Genomic DNA, 21,676 nt, shown 5'->3' on the forward strand with positions numbered 1-21,676 from the left:
CAGCCTGATGGTTTTGGAAGGTGCATTTCTAACAAAGATTAGAGAAACATATGGAATCACAGAGAAAACACAGCCTCCATAGTCTATGAGTGCTAATTTGTGATGCAACCAGCAAACCAAATGCATTTCCTGCCTATTGAGATTGAGGCACCAGCTGCCTAGAGTAAAAAATGTCTCCAGGCTAAGAAAGCAGATCAGTGTCCTGACCAATCACTGGGACACTAAGAGTAAAGTGTTTTCAGTAATACCAAGAACTTCAAGTTTTACCTCTGTGAGAATGCCCTGCCCTTGGCCTGCTGAGGAGAGAATGAGTATTTCTTTCTTTTTTTAAAAAAGAGGTTCTCCAGAAAAAACTGTAAAGACACTTGGCACTGAAGTCAATGATAAATAGAGATGTGGCTAGATTCTACCAGTGGGACATGAACAGCTTAACCCAAAGTGAGTCTACAGTAAAAACCAATGCATTTGCATTTCAGCAATTTGATCTCAGGCAAGTCTGTGATGCATTACAATGCTGGGATCACATCAAGCTTTCTGGCACTTGTCCAACCACAACATGAGGCTATGGGAACCCTACTGCATGGAGTTCCTTCACCACTGTTCAATTGTGCTCACCTCCCAAACCATAAAGCGTAATTAAAAGTCATCTGCATACCGTGTAATGGAAGTGTAAATGGGAAGCACAAGCACATGAGGCCCCCAGCAAAGAGAGAAAGAAATGCCTGGTGAACCATTCCATTTGGGTGCTTCTTGTTTTTCTTGACAGGACGCTTCTACCTGTGGCGAGATCCAGTTTTGGCTGGAATCTCATCCTTAGAACCAGCTTTCCTGAACACTTTCTGCGGCAGCATCTGCCTTCTCCCACTCTTGGCATGGCTAATTGTCTGGCTAATTCTTGGAGACAATCCTGTGATGGTCCGGACACTACAGAGGAGAGGTAGGCCCTACACAAATCAATTATATTGTGTAGCTCTGCACAGTGTCCAGAATGTTAACCTGGATATAGGATGTCTCTTCTCTGCAAGCTCTGGAGAGCAACACAGAGAATCAGTGGACTAGTCTCCTGGTCTTAATACCTTCCTGCTCCCAACTGTGTTTCCTGGTAACCAAAAGCAACACCCAGAACTAGTAGGAAGGGGAAAAGAAAACCAAGCACAATTTATCTCGGATCACAAAAGTAACTGGCTCTGAGAAATAAGCTGGTTCTAATTTTAACTGAACAATAGTATCTGGCCCTCATTTTTAAAAAGGCATTTTCATCAAGGATGTGCATTTCACTACTTCAGCACACAAGGGAACATTTGGGAATAAGGCTTAGGGAGTAAGACTTAGTTTTAAGCTTTCTTCAAAAACCCTTTAGCAGCAGGAAAATCCAGTGATTTCAGAATTAATTATTTTGATGTCAGTCCTTTCTTCAAGGGTGGAGGAAAAGAGTTGGGGGGATTGGATCCAAGACACAAAGGAAGGAAAGATTGTAAATTTTAACAATATTTTTAGAACTAGCATCCTTAGAGGAAGAACAAAAATACAAAATAAAAATAAAAAACCTTAATGAGTTCCTAGCTGAATCCCTCTCCTCAAATGGCAAAAATCTGGAAGGCAGATTTTTTTTTTTTTTTAAGAGAGGTGGAGTAAGTGTCAGAGGTGTGTACTTGCAAAGAAATGGAATTGGGAAGAATACAAAAGTCAGATAGACCTATATGTCTACTACCAAACCATGATTAATCCCTTATATCTTTCTGTAAGCAACAAGTTACAGATAGTTAATTTGTACTGCTCTCACCTATATAAAGGTGTCCAGCCTAGAATCAACTCAAAGGTCAAAACCCAGAGTGTCATAAAGATTCTTTTGTGGTTAAACATAGCTGGAATTTCTGAACTCATTTCATATCATCTTCTCTGGCTCTTTTGAAAGGTGTTTAATGGGAGTTTAGGTATTCCTGGGCAAATTAATTTACAAGAAGCTCAGACATTTTCCAGAAAGAAAAGGAGGGACTCCTTTCATAATGGCAAGTCGTCTCTGCCATATCTTAAAACTCAGTGCATTTAATTAAAAAAAAAAAAAAAATCTCCAAAACTGGAAGGGACCTGAAGGGTTCAAACTAGACGGTCTTGCAAAAATTCAAGTGTGGTAAAAGTCATCTCTGCAAAGTATCTTGCAACATGGCAAGAAAGAACATGGCACCAACTCTGTGGTCATCTTTCAGCAAAAAGGTTTCCATGTCTTTTTACCAACTCCGATAGTGGCTTCCTGGAATACTACAGGCAGAATTATGAGGCTCAATTTTGTCTAAAGTCATGATTGATCAAGGAAGTCTCTTCTTTTAATAAGCTGCTCTGGCAATTCACTCATTCAATCATTTATACAGTCAACAAACATTCGCTGAATGCCAACCAGCAAATGTTAGCAGCTGTAAATGGTCAGCAAAAAAAAAAAAAAGTCCTGAGGTCACATTCACAGTCCTCATGGAGTTCATTAACGAGCAGGACAGATAGTTTCTATCCAAGAAATCACCAAAACAAATGCAAAAACTGCATTTGTTCTAGTGCAATTAAATGATGTACATGTGCTACAAGAGTGCCAAATTGGGGATTTGACCCAATTGAGAAAGTCCCATAAGGCCTGCCTGAAAAGGTGATGTTGGATTGAGACTGAATTGAACCAGTAGGTGTTAACTAGGTGAGGAAAAGAAGAAAATGTGTTCCAGGCAGAGGGAATTGCATGTACAAGGCAGATAGCATGTTGGTTTGAATTTGTCTTTATCCTACCAACAAGGGAAGCCAGGGAAGAATTTTCAGCAGTGAGAGCTAGAGCGTGATGAGCATATTGTGGGATGTATCTTTAGAATATTCATTGGAAGGATTGATGCTGAAGCTGAAACTTCAATACTTTGGCCACCTGATGTGAAGAACTGACTCCTTGGAGAAGACCCCAATGCTGGGAAAGATTGAAGGCAGGAGGAGAAGGGGACAACAGAGGACGAGATGGTTGGATGGCATCACCAACTCGATGGACATGAGTATGCAATGCATTGGGTAGTTGGTTGCTTATGAGGAAAAAGTGAGACAATGTTTGTAAACTCTGTGTACAGAAAACACTTGGTGTAGACCTGGCTTGTGGAAATCATGCAATTATTCACACAAAACAATATTTATTTGGTGCCTACTATGTGCTTGGCAAAGTGCAATAGTTAGGGGATTGTTGAATGAGCTCCTCATGTTCAGTCATTGACACTGCTATGGGCGGAGTCCTGCATGGGATGAGCTCAAAACGCAGCCTGAATAGGGTAATGTCTCTCATGTGCCCACCTGCCTCAAAATCCCCAGACCCATGATTTTTCCCTCCCATTGGCCTGGGAATCTCAGGTCAGTTATGTGGGTGATGACAAGTGAGATTCTGGGACTCACTTTCCCTGGGATGTCCTCTCTGACTGTTATCTATGAGGGATGCATACACAAACCAAACAAATTTAATAACTGCTGTGGGCCTGTTCAGTGCAGGTTGGGAACTGGGGTCTACAACTCCTAACACATCTGCTTACCACTCCCCAAGTGCTTGGGTTTTAGGGGCATGGGGACCAGGAAGGCTTTAGTGCCAACAGTTGTCTGCTCTATCTCCCATGGTTCAACAGTATATTCTCAATGAGCTGTGACTCCAAGGTATGTGAAAAACAACAAAAATGAAATTAAACTATCTCTGAGGGTTGGTAGTGATAAAATCTATTAGCAGTAGCAGTGGTAGTAATGGGAGCTCACACATGTTTGGAACATTTGTCTACCAAGCATGTGCAAATCACTTTATATACATTATACCTCACAAACAAACCTCTGAATCATATATTAGCCCAATTTACAGATGAGGAAACTGAAGCTCAGGGAGGTTCAGTATTTTGCTCATGATCACTCAACTAACAAGTGCTGGAATAAAAATTTAACCTACGCAATGAAATTCCAGATGCCAAATGCAAAATCCACTTAAAGCTGTGTGGCAAAAATGTCTGTTCAAGCTTCATGGTGTGTCCAGCTATGAAGCCTGAGCAGCATACCCAACCTCTCTGGACCTCTGGCTCCTTCTCTGTAAGAGCATCAGCTCTTCCTCTTTGGTGGGAGTTGATGAGTTAATGTATATAAAGCCCTTTGACTCACACCTGGCACATGATGGGAGTTTAAAAGTACTAGCAGTCATTATGTGATCAAACATCCTAAGCCTAAGAGCTCTAGGCAGAACTATTCTTTATGAATGGCTGGCTGGAGACCATTCTCAAATGGGTTTCTGGCATCTACTTTAGGTATACAAGGATAAAAGGACCTCAGAATTTCTGGAATATCCATCTGCTTGCAACTCTGAATTGCCTCCTAAACATGGTGGGGTATATGTGGACTCAGACGGGCTATATAAAATCTGAGCACTATCACTTACAAGCTCTGTATGTTGGGCTGGTTATTCTGTACTCTGAGTCTCAGTTACGGACCCCAGAAAGAGCAGGTAATCTTGACACATCACAGGGCTGCTGTGAGGACCGTGGGACAGAGTAAGTCCCCCAGGGACACTGGATTCCCTTCCTGGCACAAAGTAAACTCTCAATAAAATGGCATGCTTTTATAAGCCAATTACTATTATTTTCAGACTCATTATCATCTGTAACAAGAATACATAAATTGACATTTTTTTCTTGCTCTGTGGCCAGTAGGGTCACAGAAGAATTTCTTGGGAAGAATTTCAAATCTAAGTCAGGGAAAGAAGCCCATCCTCCTCCTTTGCTGCTTCTTTTTCCATAACAGTTCTTCAGACCCTGCTTTTAGCCCAGGCAGGAGCCTAACTGTGCATGGCTGGGGTTTCCCAAATGTGCCCCATGATACCCAAAACCAAGCCTGTCGTGAATAATGCAGGCTTTGTACAGTTTCCCAGGAGCAGATTGAAGGGCTACACTCAATCCTTCCTGGAATCCAGGAGTGCATTTTCATGATGCTGAGAAAGAAAAAAAAACAACAACAAAAAACAGCCTTAAAAAATTCCTTTCTGGGAAGAGTATAGAGAGATTTGGGGAGGAAAGTATCTAAGAGAAAAAAAGACAGATGTAATTCAAGGAGCCTAATGGTAAGCCCTCTGCTAATCTTGTCTTTACAGCAGTGCAGCCTATTTCAGAAGAGCTGGACCTGTAAGGTGATCATCAATACTACATTGGCAAATACATAATAAATGCAATTTCATTATAAATCAAGATATAGTGCTCTCATCTATGGTTCTAGACTCTATGGCCAATGAATACTGGAAATCATCAGAAGAGCTGAAGGTCAAGATGTGATGTAGCTCTTATGCACCCCCAACCCCAATGGTGGGGGCGAGTGTCTCCTCAGCCGCTGACTGACCTGAGACCTTTGGATCATGTACGCATCATAGCTGGACCCATGGTACTTGGCCGTAATATCTGGGCTGTAGCTAGCATCACAACTGCATGGTATGTTCGAGGTCAGGGGCTGTTTCTTAGGTCTATAAACCTGTGGGAGAAAGCTACAATGGTTATGTGAAGGAGGGGAGGATGCAGGGTGCACAGGGAAGGAACTAGGAGAAAGCAAAGAAGGAGCCTCAACTTGACTTTCTGTGGCCAAGTGGGTGGAAAAACTAGTATAGAAGGTGCACAGCCCCAAACGAAGTGGTCAGATGTAAGTGGCCCCTAACTCTTGGATCAGCACTAGCAAGGCATGCTGCTCTGTGGAATGACCCCAACACCCACCAGCGACTGGCACCCTCCCTCTGCAGAAGAGGGCACCCAGGCATGGCGGTGTTTGTCTACTCGCTGTCTTAGTAAGGCAGCCCCATGAAAATCAGACTCTGGTTCAGGGCCAAAGGATGCCTTTTCCTTCCTGGGGAGGGAAAGGGGTGGCCCAATTGTGACAGGAGGGAGCTTATCTTTTCAGGCATCCAGAGAACTTCAGAGCCACAGGTGGCCCAAGCTAAGCTATGATAGCCACATCGTGAGACCACAGGCCACTGAACCATTCTCTGTTGAGTGGGTTTCATAATGAAGCTGCAATCTGACTGTTTGTAACCATTGATTCCAAAAGCGCTCAGGTTATATATACCTGGAGGAGAAACTGTGTCTGAAGACTTCAGAGATGATTTTGCAATATGCTTTAGGTATAAATATTTCCATTTAAGCCACTTCCAGGAAACCACACAAAAGACACACAATGGCCTAGATGAGGGAAACATAGGATAATGTGGCAAATGAACGTTTAAAAAAGTATTTGACTAAATAATGGCTACAGGGGTCTCCAAGCATAGCCTGGCTATCTCCAAGCCTAGGGGCTGGGGGATGGTTCTTGGCCAGAAAGTTTGGGTAGAAATCATTGAAGAATCAAAGTTGGAAGTATGGAGCAAAGAAATCAAAAGAACTAGATAATGGGAGTCATTATGGGGCCCAGAAAGTGAGCAAGACAGAAGGTAACAAGTTCTATGGGAAAGAAAGTGCCCAGAATTTAATTAGTACTTCCTAGGATTTAGTCGGAAGTCATACAAAGTCCATCGGAAAGAAAGGAGCTGAGAGGTGTTTCTGGGGAGAAGATGTGAATACAAAAGAAAGGAAAATAGCGCTGGCTGAGAACCACACAAGCCCAGGCACATGCACAAAAACAGGAAAGCAATAAAATGTTCCCGCGACAACTTGGACTATTTTTCTCCTACCTGGTTTCACCTGCTTGAGCATGCAGGATGGACACGGCAAAACAAAGAGTAACTAAACCCAGAGAAAGCACTTCAAACCCACAACCCAGCAAAACACACCAGTCATGCAAAAGGCCCCACCTGCTGCTTTAACTGATGCACTAGTCGATCTTTTTCCCGCTTGAGGGCCATGACTTCTTCTTGTGTCTTTTTCTTTTTGGAGGCAGACAGTTCCAGCAAGGCAATGTTCGCATCTTTTTCACTGATTGCCGCAAGAAGTGCTTCCTGCCTGGTAAAATAAAGATATTGTGATGATTTTTAAAGTGACAAAAATCAGCATTTATAGTTGAAGCGAGCCATGACGTGTTGTCTCAAGGGGAGGAATTTTAGATAGTGATTAAAAACAACTGCTTCCTTGGTTCTCAGAGGAATGGACAAAATAGCTTGTATCAGAATCCCTGAGACCCACTCAGTGTGTCCTCTGAGACACAGCTTTTGATGGCTTCACAGACACAGCTGAATACAAGAAATGGAGGGAGTCAGTCTGCACATTCCTAAGACATCTACCCATTTATCCATCCAGTAATTCAACTGTTGAATCCTTCCATCTATCTATCCTTCCATTTGCCAGGTAAGGTTCTAGATACCCCAAGATAAGTCAATAAACTTGGGCAGCAAATTCAATATCAAGTATTATTTGTATCATGCAAGAATTTCTTTTGAAAAAGGCATGCAGAGATATTTACCAAGGTCTCCTTTCAATTTTCAATGAAATTAGTAACGCTCCCCGCCATTCTACCAAGAACCCCTCATTTCTCAGTCTTCCTTACCTCAGTAACTTTAACACCAACCACTAAGTAGCCCAAATCTCTCAATTAGAAGTTATCCTTGACTCCCTTTCTTTCTGTTCACTCAGAGCCAATCCATCAACAATTTCATTAGGTTTTATACCAAAATACATCCCCTATCTCAATTAACTTACTATTACAAACTTATCCCACCCGCCAGCAACTACTTGTGTAGCTTAACCACTTGCCACCCTGGTACAGAGACCAAAGTAATCTTTAAAACAATATAAATCCAGCTTCCACCATTCTGTTGAATGAAAAGTCCATCCCATCACCCACTAAACTTCAAATTCAGATCCTGCAACTCGTTACACCAACTGACCCTGAGCATCTCTCTGAGGTCATCTTGTTCTTTCTTTCCCTCCTCAGTCACTAGCCTCCTGCAGATTTTGTTCCTGATCTCTTTCCAGTCCCTGAAAATATTGCACTTGTTCTCACCTCTTAAGCTTTGCCTCCACCATTCCCTCTGCCTGGAATACCTTTGCCACAAACAACATCTTTCATGTTTCAGCTCAAAAAAGCCCTCTCCAGCCACTCTCCCTAGAGGTGACTTCTTAGCTTCCACCTTGTGCCCAAGCCACTGGTCTGTCACGTTACACTGTTTTTTTTGTTTTCATAGAATTGTTCACTGCTTGAAACAATCTTAAGATATTTACTATTTGTTTGTTTTCCAGAATTGACACTCCATGAATTAGAACCCCATTGCCTTGTGAACCACCAATTCTCCAGCTTCTAGAAGAGCATAAAGCAGGTGTCAAAAATGTTTGTTCAATAAATAAATAAGTTCAGTTTATACTTCCTAAGAAATTTTAAGACACCACTGGAAAACTCTCTCACTTAAAAAAATTACGGTGCTTTGACTGCTGATTAATTGCTGATCACTGCTTACTTAGAAAAGTATTACAGTTGCTTCCTCCCATCTTATAGTCCAATTTTCTGTCAACATCTATCACAAATTTTAACCTAGAATTTTCTGAGACTATTACTGACTAGGAAATGGCCCTCCTGGTATGTTTCATTTAGTCCTCCTTTCCTCTGAGGAGGCCTCGTCTCAACCATTTGTGTCACTTCAGCAATAGTCTAGATAATTTAGAAGACCCTATGGCCCTAGGAAAGCCTCCATACTGAGCACTTTTTTCCACACAAGCCCCAGGACGGAAACCTGGTCATGGTCCTGTTTTGCCTTTCTTTAATTCCCATCACCAGACCAGGCCCTCTCCAGATGTTTGGACAAGATGGTCATTATTTGGATCTCGGATTTCTTTTCCTTTTCACTACAGGGATTTGTATGGACTTTTCTGGGCCCTGCTCATGCCAGGCAGTAGGAGCTTCTGTCTGAGGCCCAATCAGACATGTGAGCAGCAGAAATGTTGGGAAATGTCTCCACTTTCCAGAAGAAAACCAGTGTAGGCTAGACTACAAATAACAGCATTAATAGTCAACTTCACAGAGCCTGTCTCTTTCTGGATAACATCTTGAGACAACAGAAATGTTGGCCATTCACAGCCACTGCATATTTATATATAAGGCCAAGATGAAGAGGCTGCATAGACATCAAATCAGGGAGAGCTCAACTGCTATCTACTCCAATTTAGCTACAGCACACCCAAGGTGATTGCAATAGTTTTTGCCACTCTGCTCCAAATAGAAATTTACAAGTGAAACTTTTTATTTTTAATTTTGTTTTTTAAAATATAAATTAAATGGAAACAACTGAAAAGATCATTATTTGGAAAATTGGGAGTTGACAGCACATTATGCTATATCCCAAAGATTCACATTTTATAGCTATATGCAGCCATTCATGTCAATGTATGGCAAAACCAATACAGAATTGTAAAGTAAAATTAAAATAAATAAATAAATAAAATGCTGATTTAAAAAATGTAATGATACATGAGAACATGTATGTTTGTTGAGAGACTCCATGAGCTTTATATTTCTGCATATTTTATGAGCAAAGGTGCTACCTTCTGTTCTCACAGGTTTCCAAGGATTGTTTAGAGTGAATAGCCTTGAGAGATATACACAGTGTTCCCCTTACAATGAAAAGCTAAATATACTACTGCCTTGTATAATAGTGTTTCCTTGCAGAGCAAAAGACAGGCATCTTACTGCCCTGTCTTATAAAAGATTCAAGTTCCCTGACTCTCCTTCAATGCAACCCATTACATATACAGCTATTCATCTGGCCCTCTTGTCTTGCCTCCAAAGAACTTGGGGAATGGAACAGGGTCTTGACATAAATATACTGATGCTTGAGCAATAAAGCCAATGCCTCTAACCCAAAAGTCTCTGGTTCTCTGCCTGCATCCCTGAAACAGAGGCAGGCAAACCTGTTAGCGTGTCAATAAGAAAAATTTCAGACCCTTCACAGCTCTTGACATGCAAATGTATACACAATATCCCCCAAACAAAAACCATATTCATAGAAAGAAATGAGAGGGAAAACACTAAAATGCTAACAGGCATTATCTAATGGTGGTGAAATAGATAGGCTGGTTTTTTACTTTTTCTTATGCTTATATCTTTCTATGTTATACTTCCCTCCCACAAAATATCGTAAGAATAAATACTTAAAGATTGTAAATGAAGCGCTTCAGTCACAAAATAAACTGCAAGTACACGCTTCAAATATTTGGCATACCTAAAATTTGCTCATTTTTCCCATCAAGGTACATATGTTCTTTCTGTCCTTCTCATTCTTTATGCACAGGTAGGTGTACACACACATTTTCACACACGTACCCGTCTGGTGCAATCTCATCATCTTCCACCTGGACAATTACAACAATCTCCTAACTAATCTCCTGATGTCCACTCTCATTCCTGTGTCCCATGACCCTTTTAAATTCATTTTCCTCTTCTAGGTCAAAATTCAGAATGACATAACTTCAGTAATTGTATAGAAAAAGCAAGAGAGTTCCAGAAAAACATCTACTTCTGGCTTTATTGACTATACCAAATCTTTGACTATGTCGATCACAACAAACTAGAAAATTCTTCAAGAGTTGGGAATACCAGACCACCTGACCTGCCTCCTGAAAATCTGTATGCAGGTCAAGAAGCAACAGTTAGAACTAGACATAGAACAATGGACTGGTTCTAAATTGGGAAAGGAGTACATCAAGGCTGTATATTGTCAACCTGCTCATTTAACTTATATGCAGAGTACATCATACGAAATGTTGGGCGGGATGAAGCATGAGCTGGAATCAAGATTGCCGGGAGAAATATCAATAACTTCAGATATGCAGATGACACCACCATTATGACAGAAAGCAGAGGAACTACAAAGACTCTCGATGAAACTGAAAGAGAAGAGTGAAAAAACTGGCTTAAAACTCAGCATTCAGAAAACTAAGATCATGGCATCTGGTCCCATCACTTCATGGCAAACAGATGGAGAAACAACGGGAACAGTGACAGACTTTATTTTCTTGGACTCCAAAATTACTGCAGATGGTGACCACAGCCATGAAATCAAAAGACGTTTGCTCCTTGGAAGAAAAGCTATGACCAACCTAGACAGCATATTAAAAAGTTGAGACATTAGTTTGCTGACAAAGGTGTGTCTAGTCAAAGTTATGGTTTTTTCAGTAGTCATGTATGGATGTGAGAGCTGGACCATAAAGAAAGCTGAGTGCTGAAGAATTGATGCTTTTGAACTGTGGTGTTGGAGAAAACTCTTGAGAGTCCTTTGGACTGCAAGGAGATCCAACCAGTCCATCCTAAAGGAAATCAGTCCCGAATATTCATTGGAAGGACTCATGTTGAAGCTGAAGTTCCAATACTTTGGTCATCTGATGCAAAGAACTGACTTATTGGAAAAGACCCTGATGCTGGGAAAGATTGAAGGCAGGAAGATAAGGGGATGACAGAGGATGAGATGGTTGGATGGCATCACTGACTTGATGGACATGAGTTTGAGCAAGCTCTGGGAGTTGGTGATGGACAGAGGCCTGGGATGCTGCAGTCCACGGGGTTGCAAAAAGTCAGACACGACAGAGCGACTAAACTGACTGAAAAGTTATCATCAACCTAAAGATTGACCCCTCTAAACTCCTTTTCTCCTACAGTTCTATAACTTGGGCTTTTCATGTATTTAACATGTATTGCTCTTCTTATAATACATCAAAAGTCCCAGCAAATTAATTTCTAATTCCCAGTTTTCTCTCAATAAGAAACATATTAATCCTCAAATCTCTACAGATGTTGCCACTAAATAGAGCCTCAAATCTAATAATTCTTAATTAGTAAACCTCAAAATAAATTTAAAATCATTTTTATAAAAGTGTATTTAAAACTACTTACTCATCAATACTAATATCCATACAAAATAACAATTTTGTTCTTCATAAACTTGTCCTTATCGTATTGTTTGTTTTATTTTTGTTTGCTCTTGGCTAAAAAATCTTTTTATAAGTACTAGTATTATGCAATGATAGAACTCTGAATAAAATTAATATAACAATGATTATACATATTCAGAAACCCTCATTTAAAGACTGGCCTTAAACTAATGATATTTTTTCCTAAAATATCTTGATTGGTATCTATATTCAGTAATTCCTGTCTACTTAAATCAAAGAATAATTGGCAAAGGGTTTTTTAAATTACACAAAACTAGAAACATGAACATTTCATACTTAGGATATTTGGAGAGATGTTCTGAATATGTTAAGGTTATATCTAGCCATTTCCTAGATATACCCTTACAGGGATGTCAGGCAAAGCAAATTCTTAATTCTAGGCTGACAAAGCCATTACATTTGTTTTTTAAAAGCAAAAATCTTTATGTGTTTAAAATAACTTTTTATAAATCTGATACATCTTAACTAATAGATTATACCATTATGAGTTAACTCTGCATGGTTATGGATTTTCATTAATCATAGTTTCAAAGTCAGGGTTTTTTGCTTTTTTTGTTTTTTTGAGGGTAAGGGATACTAAATATAAGTTTTTTCAAAGAATAACTTCATCTGTTAGCCCTATATTGGATTCTAAGTTTTGATATTTCTTATAGGCCAGTGTGCTGATATACCTAACTTAAAGCACTCAATTATAAATAATTCACTGTTTTTAGAAAATACCAGATGCTGACATAAACTAGGAAGCTTAAATGTCCTCCTTTTGGGGGTTTAAAAAAGCTGAGAAAATTGAAGTATTTGCAGTTTTGATATCTCCTTTACATCTTTTTTTTTTTAAGGCTCAAGTATAAAGAGTATACATGTGGCTATAAATCAGAAATACAAAGAAAAACCCTCATTAATTTCCTCACCAAGTGAGCCACCTTCTAAATTCAAAGCCAGATTTACAGTGCTTCAGAAAACGTCACTGTCCCATCAACAAGAAGAAAGTTTCTCTGAAGTCACTTTCAGCACTCAGTCTTTTTTGCTTATTCACCGACAGCATGAAAAGGAACATATATACTCGTCTTTAGACAGTTAGTGGGGTTAAGTATATGCCAAAGGCTTGCAAAACTATCTTTAAAACATTGCAATGCTTTGGTATACAATTACTAAGGTGATCTGTCCATGCCCCAAAATGTAACTTAAAATATGAAAAGGAAGCCCAAATATGCTAGAAGGGAAGATAAGATAATGCAAAGAGAAATAAATCTATAAGGGTCTGCTGAATGCCAAGCTAAGAAAGTGGGCCATAGACGGCATTTTATCAAAGTGCAGCCTAAACAAACGTCAAGGGGAATAATTTCTTTAACAAATATGGGCAACAATGAAGGAAAAGAGAGGGGAATTCTGTGCCCCTGCATGCATTTAGTCAGGGTTAACAATGGATAAAAATATGTGCAAGAACACATTTAATAACCCTAAGCTGTCATTCAGTTTGTAGGAGGTAGTCAAGATACAGCTAATAAAACACCAAAAAAAATGGTTTTAGCCACCCTGAAAAAAATCCTCAACGGAATAAAACAAAAGAGGACTGAAGGGCATCTCCTGCCAAGATAAATGCCTTCTTTCCAGAGTTGCCTATGGCTAACCTTCACAAAGAGAGTTCTACAATCCTCAGACGGTAATACATTCCTACGTCACTTATCACAGTCAATTTAAAAGGGAGCTTTATAAACATTTCTATTTCACTCCCTGTTGCTGTCGTTCTTTTAATGATGACTTGAGCTCTGAAAGAGGATTGAAAATTAATTTTAGGAGTTGTAAATGAGGCAGGCCAATTAGGAACTGTTATAAATTAGATTGTGGGGAGAAGCATTAACACAGTTTTTCCTGTGGGCTCTTGTTTTAGTTAGCTGGCCCATCTTTAGGAACACATTCAATTACAAAAGCAGATGCTTAAAAAAATGCATTCCATTAAGAAATGTTTGGATAATTTCAAGGGAAAACCTATATTATGTATGGTGCTTAGCCCACAGTCATGTTCTAATCATACTGTGGGGAAAAATTCCGCTCAATCAACTTTTCCCAGTTAATTACTGTTTTCTTTCCCTTATGACCCTGAATCTTCAACCATAAGTTCAGTAGGAGGTGACTTAAGACAGACGGTGACGAAAGATCCTGTTCAAAACAGCCTCTCTCTTACCCCTGGTGTGAGAGTAAGGTTTGCTACAATCAACCCTGCAGATAGATGCTCATTTGCCTAAATTTTAAAAGCTGTATTTTCAAACAGCACAGTAAGAAAGAAAAGGCTTTTGGTAACAATTAATATCAACACTACCCACCAGTAGAATGATGTATTGTGTATACAGAAGGCCCACGCAAAAAACGAAGCAGCTTGCATGAGGTGGGCCCACAGGGTGAGATATATTTGAACAATGTGAGTTTCACCAAGGACAAAGAACAGACCAGATTTGTAAAAGCGAAGCTTTGGCAGCCCAGACTCCTTAATGTGGTTTGCTCTCCGTCGCCCACCTAAAACTGACCTCAAGAAATCGTTTACTCCAATTACAGAGAATTTTGTCTTTGAAATTTAATAGCACATGACTGGAATTTCCTAACACAGGGGCTACGAGTCTTGTGGAAGTTCTTTGCTCCGCTTTGTGCACTGGTTTCTACCCCACTACTCTCTCAGGGCACAACCCAGGGAGGCAGCCGGCTCATCCTTGAGCTCCTAGTGCAACCGGTCCAGCATCCTGTGCTTCAGAATACAAAGATGCCTGTACCTCTCGGCATCCTTCTGCAAAGGGATACGGGTGAGTCTGAGTCAAACTGATTTTCCCATGTGGAAAAGGCCTGAGGCCAGACAACGATCAGTGCCAGAAGAGGTATTGCCTTCATCTTAAATCAGTTTCTCCATCCCTAGACCTTTGGAGATTGATAAAAAGACAATAAGGAATGGGAAGGACCACTGTCCAGGTTCTGGCAAAGGACATGTGTGAAGCATTATTGACTATTGTGTGCCTGATCCAGAGAGAGAGACAGAGAGGGAGAGACGAAAAAGAAAAAAAGTAAATACTTCTTTTGTTTATTGTGATTTTTGAAAACTCACCAATACAAATATAGTATTACTCAAATTCTTTAGAAGAGAAGACCCTTAGTGCCTAATTTTTGGAACTGAATATACCTGGGTTTGAATCTCAGCAATATCTTTGTTTTTATGCCCATGGGCAAGTTACTTTATGACTCTGAAACTTCTATTTCCTCATAATGAACTAAGGAAAGATAATAGTAACTCTCTCAGATTGTTGTAAGAGCTAAAGATTATAATACAAGTAGAGATTCTGTCCAGTGTCTGACAGGACCACACAAATGTTAGCAATCATTTATTATTACATAAGATGGACACCACAAAATGTAATGACTCAAGAGTTTTACATTAATTTCTACCAGGTTCCTCTTCAATATCTAAATATGCCAGTGGGTCTCTTATTTTCAAGACAGACTCTCAGAGAAGCCTCTGAAATTGGTTTCTGTTAAGCTGCCCATTTGACTTTCATGAGCTGATAACTGTTTTGCAAACAAACTTAAAGGAGACAATAGAGCTTAAATTGTGAAGAAGAATACCCCTATCATAGAAGAGTTGTATCCCAGACCAGCCTGGTCTGACTGTGGAGTATCATCCTGTCCGAATTGATAGGAAAGGCCACACAAAGGTGGGCAAGTCGTGATTCCTGCAGTGTGAAAAATGGAAATGTTGTTCTGAAAAGTGACCTTTTAAAAGGCAAGGTCAAGAACAAAATCTAATCAAAGTCAAACAACTTCACAACAAAACAAAAACTCTTCCATTAAAAAAAAAGAAACAAACAAACAAAAATTGGTAAATTTGGAAGACAGTGAGGGCAAGTGAAATGAAAGGACTCTGTGACCCACCAGACTACCCTGTGTCACTGTAATGTTCTATGATGCTCATTCATTCTTGTTGTTTACATTCAGTGATGAGAAGGCTCCTCTGTAGAGCATTTAACTCTGCCAAAGTGGTTTTCTATATAAAATACACCCAACCAGATTCCCTGGGTTATTGATGATTGATAATAAGAAAACTAAATACAACTGGACTTCACTGTAAGCCAGTGTCCATGGATGATCAGTTACTGTCAAGAGACTTGACTCATTACATTAACTTTTTGATTGACTTCAAGGCTTGGCCCCTAGGGTATCCAACCATTTTTTTTTCTTATTGGTAAGATGTATATATAGATGTGTATATTATATATTTTAATTTTCCCTTTATATTTAAGGTTACTAAGATTTGGTAGTAAGCCCTGCACAGAACAGCAAACTGCACTCCTGTATCTTGAAATAAATATTTCACTTCTTAATTTGAAATTTTTGTGTTAAATCAAACCTCCTTTTGTTTATGTTTACATGGAATAGAATATCCCCAGAGGCTATATTATAATGAAAAACAAAGCAGATTTTCATGTCATTGCTCTAAGAGGGATATGAGCAGAAGGGGGCACATTCCAGAATTTTGTTAATGCAACATTTGAAGAAAATTGAATTAAGGCTTTGTGTGGCAGATCTTAGTAGAGAGAAATACAAACAACTGCGTTTGTTGGAAGCAGCTTCTTTGAGAGACTTCCCATTCATGGGAAGGAAAAAGGCAGTTGTGCTCCTGCACTGGAGGAGGAAACACAGAGTGGTGTGTTCATGGTGTGCTGTGGATGACGGTACTGACCAGGCAAAAAGCAGGTTTCTAGGAGGGGCAAGAAAATGATATATGACAAAGAGGGCGTGCTAAACAAATTCCCATCAACTTGAACCTGTTCTCCCTTGCTGTGCCTGCCACAGAACTGAACAATGATTTAGGATAATCAATAGGAGTCTTCCTTTGGAAAGCTGATGATTTCTAAAGTATGCTCAAGGATGAGATTGGGCGCGTAAATCTCTGAGAAGTCTGGGTTTGAGGTCTGCCATCTCGTGGCCATTGCAATAAATTCTGCCCTTTTCCACTCCCCCACCCCTCCTGCCCCCAAGGTAGTTGTACCTTTGTAATCTATATTCTAAAGAGGTATCACAAAGGGTGCTTATTTAAAAAAAAAAATAAAGAACTTTAGCCACAGGAGAGCTCCACAATGCAGAGGGAGTTAAGGCATTTCACATTCTAATCCCCTTTCTGCTTACATTGTTCATTCCTTGATGAAAGCTTACAATCAAATTATCACTTATCAAATTATCAAATAATCATTCCATATGGGATTAAACCTGCTGAGAAGTCAATTAAGAGGTGATAGGTATGTTTTAGATGCCTATTTCAAGATGTAACTTAATTGACACATAGTTACCTACAAAGGAATGAAAGTCCCAGTTCTTCTGTTCTTATCATAGATTTGCTAAGAGATTATATAGAATAAAGTAGATTGTAAATTCAACATGGCTTTGTACCTAAAAACTAAGAGGATATGTTTTTCTGGAAATAACTTAAAATTCCAAACGACAGAAATTAAAAATACACACTTCAACATTGTGAGGGAAAGAAGTGAGACCAAATTGATCACAGTTCTATGCTGGAAAGAAACTGCTAAAATGCCACCATGAAAACACACAACCTTTCAAAAGGCCACTCTCTAACCACTTGTTGACTATGTCAATGGGAGAGAAAGCAAATGTACATGGCCATTTTCTTGACAAGGCTTCACCCATGTATCATAACCTATAGATGAAAAAGATGCAGATGCAAGAGCAGATTCAAAGACCTTAAATTCATTTCAGAGCCCAAATTAAAGAGCGAAGTTTGTGTCTGTGTGTGTGTGTGTGTATGTACACACCTAAAATATAACATTACTAAGCAACTGATTTAAAAGACATGCAGAACAAAGAGCTGCAAAAATAAGCTAGTGAGTACAAAAAATAATGAGAAGCTGTGTGTTAGTTTCCTAACATTTCTGGATTCATGAATACAATATGCGGGACAGTACTAGAGGGCTCCTTCTCAGAGGGTGAAGGAACATGAAACCAGACAGCGGATGCAGAAGGAGAGAGTCTGGTAAACTACCTGAAAGCACTCCACATCTGGAAAGAATCGCGGAGGAACCAGCCCAAGACACCGTGGTATAGAAAGCAGTCTCAGATTTACAGTATGGGTGGCCCTGTGGCTCATGGAGGTGAAATTGCTACTCTGGGAGGAGCGATCACTAGAGGCAGGAACATTCTGACATGAAATTACAAAGTTCAACCAGAAGCAGCTGAGATGAACGTGTTCTTCTGGGGTGGCTGTTTACTGGCCACACTAGGAAAACTAAACCAAACAGATGATAAGAGCTCAGTTCTTCACCCCCTTCAACACAGTGCCCACTGCACACCAAGTATAAGAGATGGAAGAACAAACAAACGACACAACCCCTGCTTCCTTGGAGCTTACCAAATAGCAGACCCCGGAGACTCTCCATACACAGTCATGAGATGAGTTGACCCTGCAATGATGTCACAAAACATAAGGAAACGCCCATCTATTTCCATTGGGAACAAATACCAGACCATCAGCAATACCATGCAGAGAAGATATCCATGAATTCAGGCATGAGAATCAACAAGGCATCTCCACCCATGTATACCAGATACTGGATAACTGATTCAAAAGCTCCATCCCATCCTGTCCTCTTCATTCTCAGAGTCCAGTGCAATCCAGCTATGATCCAGAAGTTCAAAAACAAATGAATAAATAGAAACATAAAATCTTATGTTTATAGCTATTAGGCTGAATAATATGAAGGGCTTTTTGTAGATCAGAAACAGTCAAGTATCAGCAGTTCTATGTAATTCAACCTAATAGTTTTCTTTCATAATGAAAGCGGCTTTACTGGTTTCTTTTTCACTTGTTTATAACAGGTACCCATTTTCATTCTTTATCACTTTCTACTCTCAAAGATTTAAAAGGTTGAGGCATTTCCCTCTCCCCAATACCCAATTCTTAATGCCACATGGACCCAAGACTAACCACCAGAGGCAATTAATCCAGTCCACAAGAGAGAGACTGCTACACGAATCAGATGAGGAGGGCAGATTAGAAGCCTAGAAAGGTGACAGAGCTCAGTTCCTTTCAGACCTGGAAAACCACTTAGTGAGAAACATCCTGGTGACCAGACCCCAACCTGACACTGATTACCACTCCCAGAGGTTCTGACCTGTTGACCGACTGCTTTGAGATCAGATCATCTATCTCCCAGGACAGCCTTGAGGCTGCCCAGCCCTGCTGAACAGCAACGGAGCGCCTTCTTTAGATTTGAACTTCAAGGCACAGGACATAAGGCTTAAGTTCAAAGAAGAATGGGGCTGCAGAACTCTTAACGGGGTTTCCAAAGTCTCATTGATAAAAAGAGTACCTCTGAGGATGGCAACATACTCGTGCATTAGCGGCATAAGAGAGCATCGGTGTTGTCAACCAGTGTCTTAATCCCCATCTGTATCTGAAAAGAACTCACCATAAAAAAAAAAAAAAAAAAACGATGCTAAGTGCTTGGCAAGAGATAAGGCTTGCAAACTCCTCTGGAGAAGAAAGCATGTGAAAACTTAAGTCACAAAAGATAAATAATTGCTGATTAATGAATGACTCCATTGTTAGGATAAAAGATCATTGATAGACAAATAAATCATTAATAAATCACTGTGTTTGCTGTATGATATACAAGACATAAGTGAAGCACATTATTTCATTTTGTCCTCTCAAATTATCCTTCATGGAGAAAGTTATCAATCATCACTCTTATTTTAAAGTTAAGTAAACTGAGTCTGTATGATTTAAGTAGATTGCCCAAAGTTGTCTGGGTGACTTGGTCATTTTGCTAAAATGCTTGATAGTAGGAAGGAAGGAACATCCCTTTGGTCTGGGATGATGGAGGTAAACTCACAGAGAGGGCAGGGGTGACAGCTGGGTGTGAAGAAGAGCTCTACTGGAAAGGCTCTAGACGGAAAGAGAGACTTCCCGATGGTGATCAGCCTTTGAGGAAATGTTAAGAGGACTTGTGTGCTACATGCTAAGTCACTTCAGTCGTGTCTGACTCTGTGCGATGCTATGGACTGTAGCCTGTGAGCTCCTCTGTCCGTGGGATTTTCCAGGCAAGAATACTGGAGTGGGTTGCCATTCCCTTCTCCACGGGATCTTCCCGACCCAGGGATCGAACCCATGTCTGTTACATCTCCTGCACTGGCAGGCAGGTTCTTTACCACCAGTGCCACCTGAGAAGCCATTTAAAACTATTTCTCTTTTGCTTATTCATGCTTATTTCCAGCTGTACAACTTCCAGGAATGTTAGGGTAGCATCAAGGAAAAGTGTGGCCAAACTAAATAATTCCTAAGTGCCAACTCAAAGACTGGTACTGGCTCATGCTGAAGTTTTCATACACATATGGTTGCAAGCACATACTCACACATGCACATACAAGTCTCGGCACACTCATTCACATACATGCATGACGATATAAACCAATATTGTGGCAGTAATATTGCCAACACTTTGTAAGTAATGGAAACCTTTTATTCTAAAATTAGGTAATGCCCTTCCTACTTGCTGATGTAAAAATGCCCCTTTATCCAATGATGATGACTGTAGTTAACATGTGAAGAGTCTCATTTAATAGTTTAATTAGGTTATCAAGCTTTATATTGTTTTCAAAAATATTTTTTCATATTATTGGTTCATAAAATCCAAAGTCTAGAAAGCATTCATTTGATTGCTAAATATTATTATAATGAGGGTGTGTATGAAGAATTACTTTGCCCCCTACATTGGGGCATTACTTTGCCCCCTCCACTGTTCTACATAGATGGGGGGCTTGTCTTTCTTTTTAAAAAATGCTTGACATTTCCCTAAATATTGTTGAGGTTTCCAAGCAGGCCACCTTGTAAACTAATAAATGTCACGTTGAACTTAAATTGTTCTTACTAAGTGACCAACCCTTTGAAAAGGAAGTCCATTTCAGATGTGATATCCATAGGATATGTGGATATTAATTTTTATTTCACAAATAAGCCTTGTCAGGCATAAACTCCATGCTTTTCTGGAGGCCCTCCATTATCACAGAAAGAAAGATAAATTGAGTTGGTTAACATTAGCCTTTAAGAAAACCACACCCACAAGTGGCCAGAGGGTTCAGTGCGAACCCGCTTCTCTTCCCGTTGTCCGTTTTGTTGGATTTCTAATGCAAAATGTATCTGTATCGGACCAATGAATGTCGGAATAATCAATGTCTCAGAAGACTTAGGAACATGGTAGTATTCCTTCAACTATCTCCTAAAGTGACTACAGTTAAGGATTGTACCAGGGTGGTCCTAAGATATGAATCAGGACCTAAGGATTGAAGTCACAGGTAGGTGAGGCTGATACCAATTCAATAACAGGAAGAACTCTAGCTAAGTCACAGATGTCAAACAATAGCACAGGTTTCCTCGTTCTCATCTCTGAAGGTACTGGTACAGGTACCAGAGGACCACCTTGAGCAATTCCCAGAGAAAGAATTCTAACAAAGGATGAGTGATGTGACTAAATCTGTTTTAGTTGATTTCTTTGGACTATAAGCAGCAGAAACTGGTTCTGGCTAACTTAGCAAAGAGAGGATGTATTAGAGGGATGCTTGGATGGAACAAAGAAGAAAAAAGAGAGTTTTAGGAAGGTCAATGAGAGAATCACTCCAGGACCCTCATAGCAAGAATCCCCAAATCTTTCTTAGAATCCTTATATAATAACTATGCTACAATCTTTAGGCTTAATAGAAAAAAGACAGTGAATTTCAACCTTCCTGGAAAGGAAATAGAT

At 39.9% G+C, this 21,676-nt stretch overlaps 1 protein-coding gene across 5 annotated transcripts in view; it reads right to left on the reverse strand.

Moving 5' to 3' along the window:
- Window positions 1–21,676, reverse strand: part of ERC2 (ELKS/RAB6-interacting/CAST family member 2) — a 900,269-nt gene that overhangs the window by 121,612 nt on the left and 756,981 nt on the right. For all 5 annotated transcript variants that reach the window (XM_040246394.1, XM_040246393.1, XM_040246396.1 and 2 more), the window contains one exon: window positions 6,806–6,953. In XM_040246394.1, the coding sequence (XP_040102328.1) occupies window positions 6,806–6,953 (148 nt within the window). The remainder of the gene's footprint in view (window positions 1–6,805; window positions 6,954–21,676) is intronic.

This window comes from Oryx dammah, unplaced genomic scaffold (genome assembly GCF_014754425.2).
Source record: "Oryx dammah isolate SB20612 unplaced genomic scaffold, SCBI_Odam_1.1 HiC_scaffold_9, whole genome shotgun sequence".
Lineage (NCBI taxonomy): Eukaryota > Metazoa > Chordata > Mammalia > Artiodactyla > Bovidae > Oryx > Oryx dammah.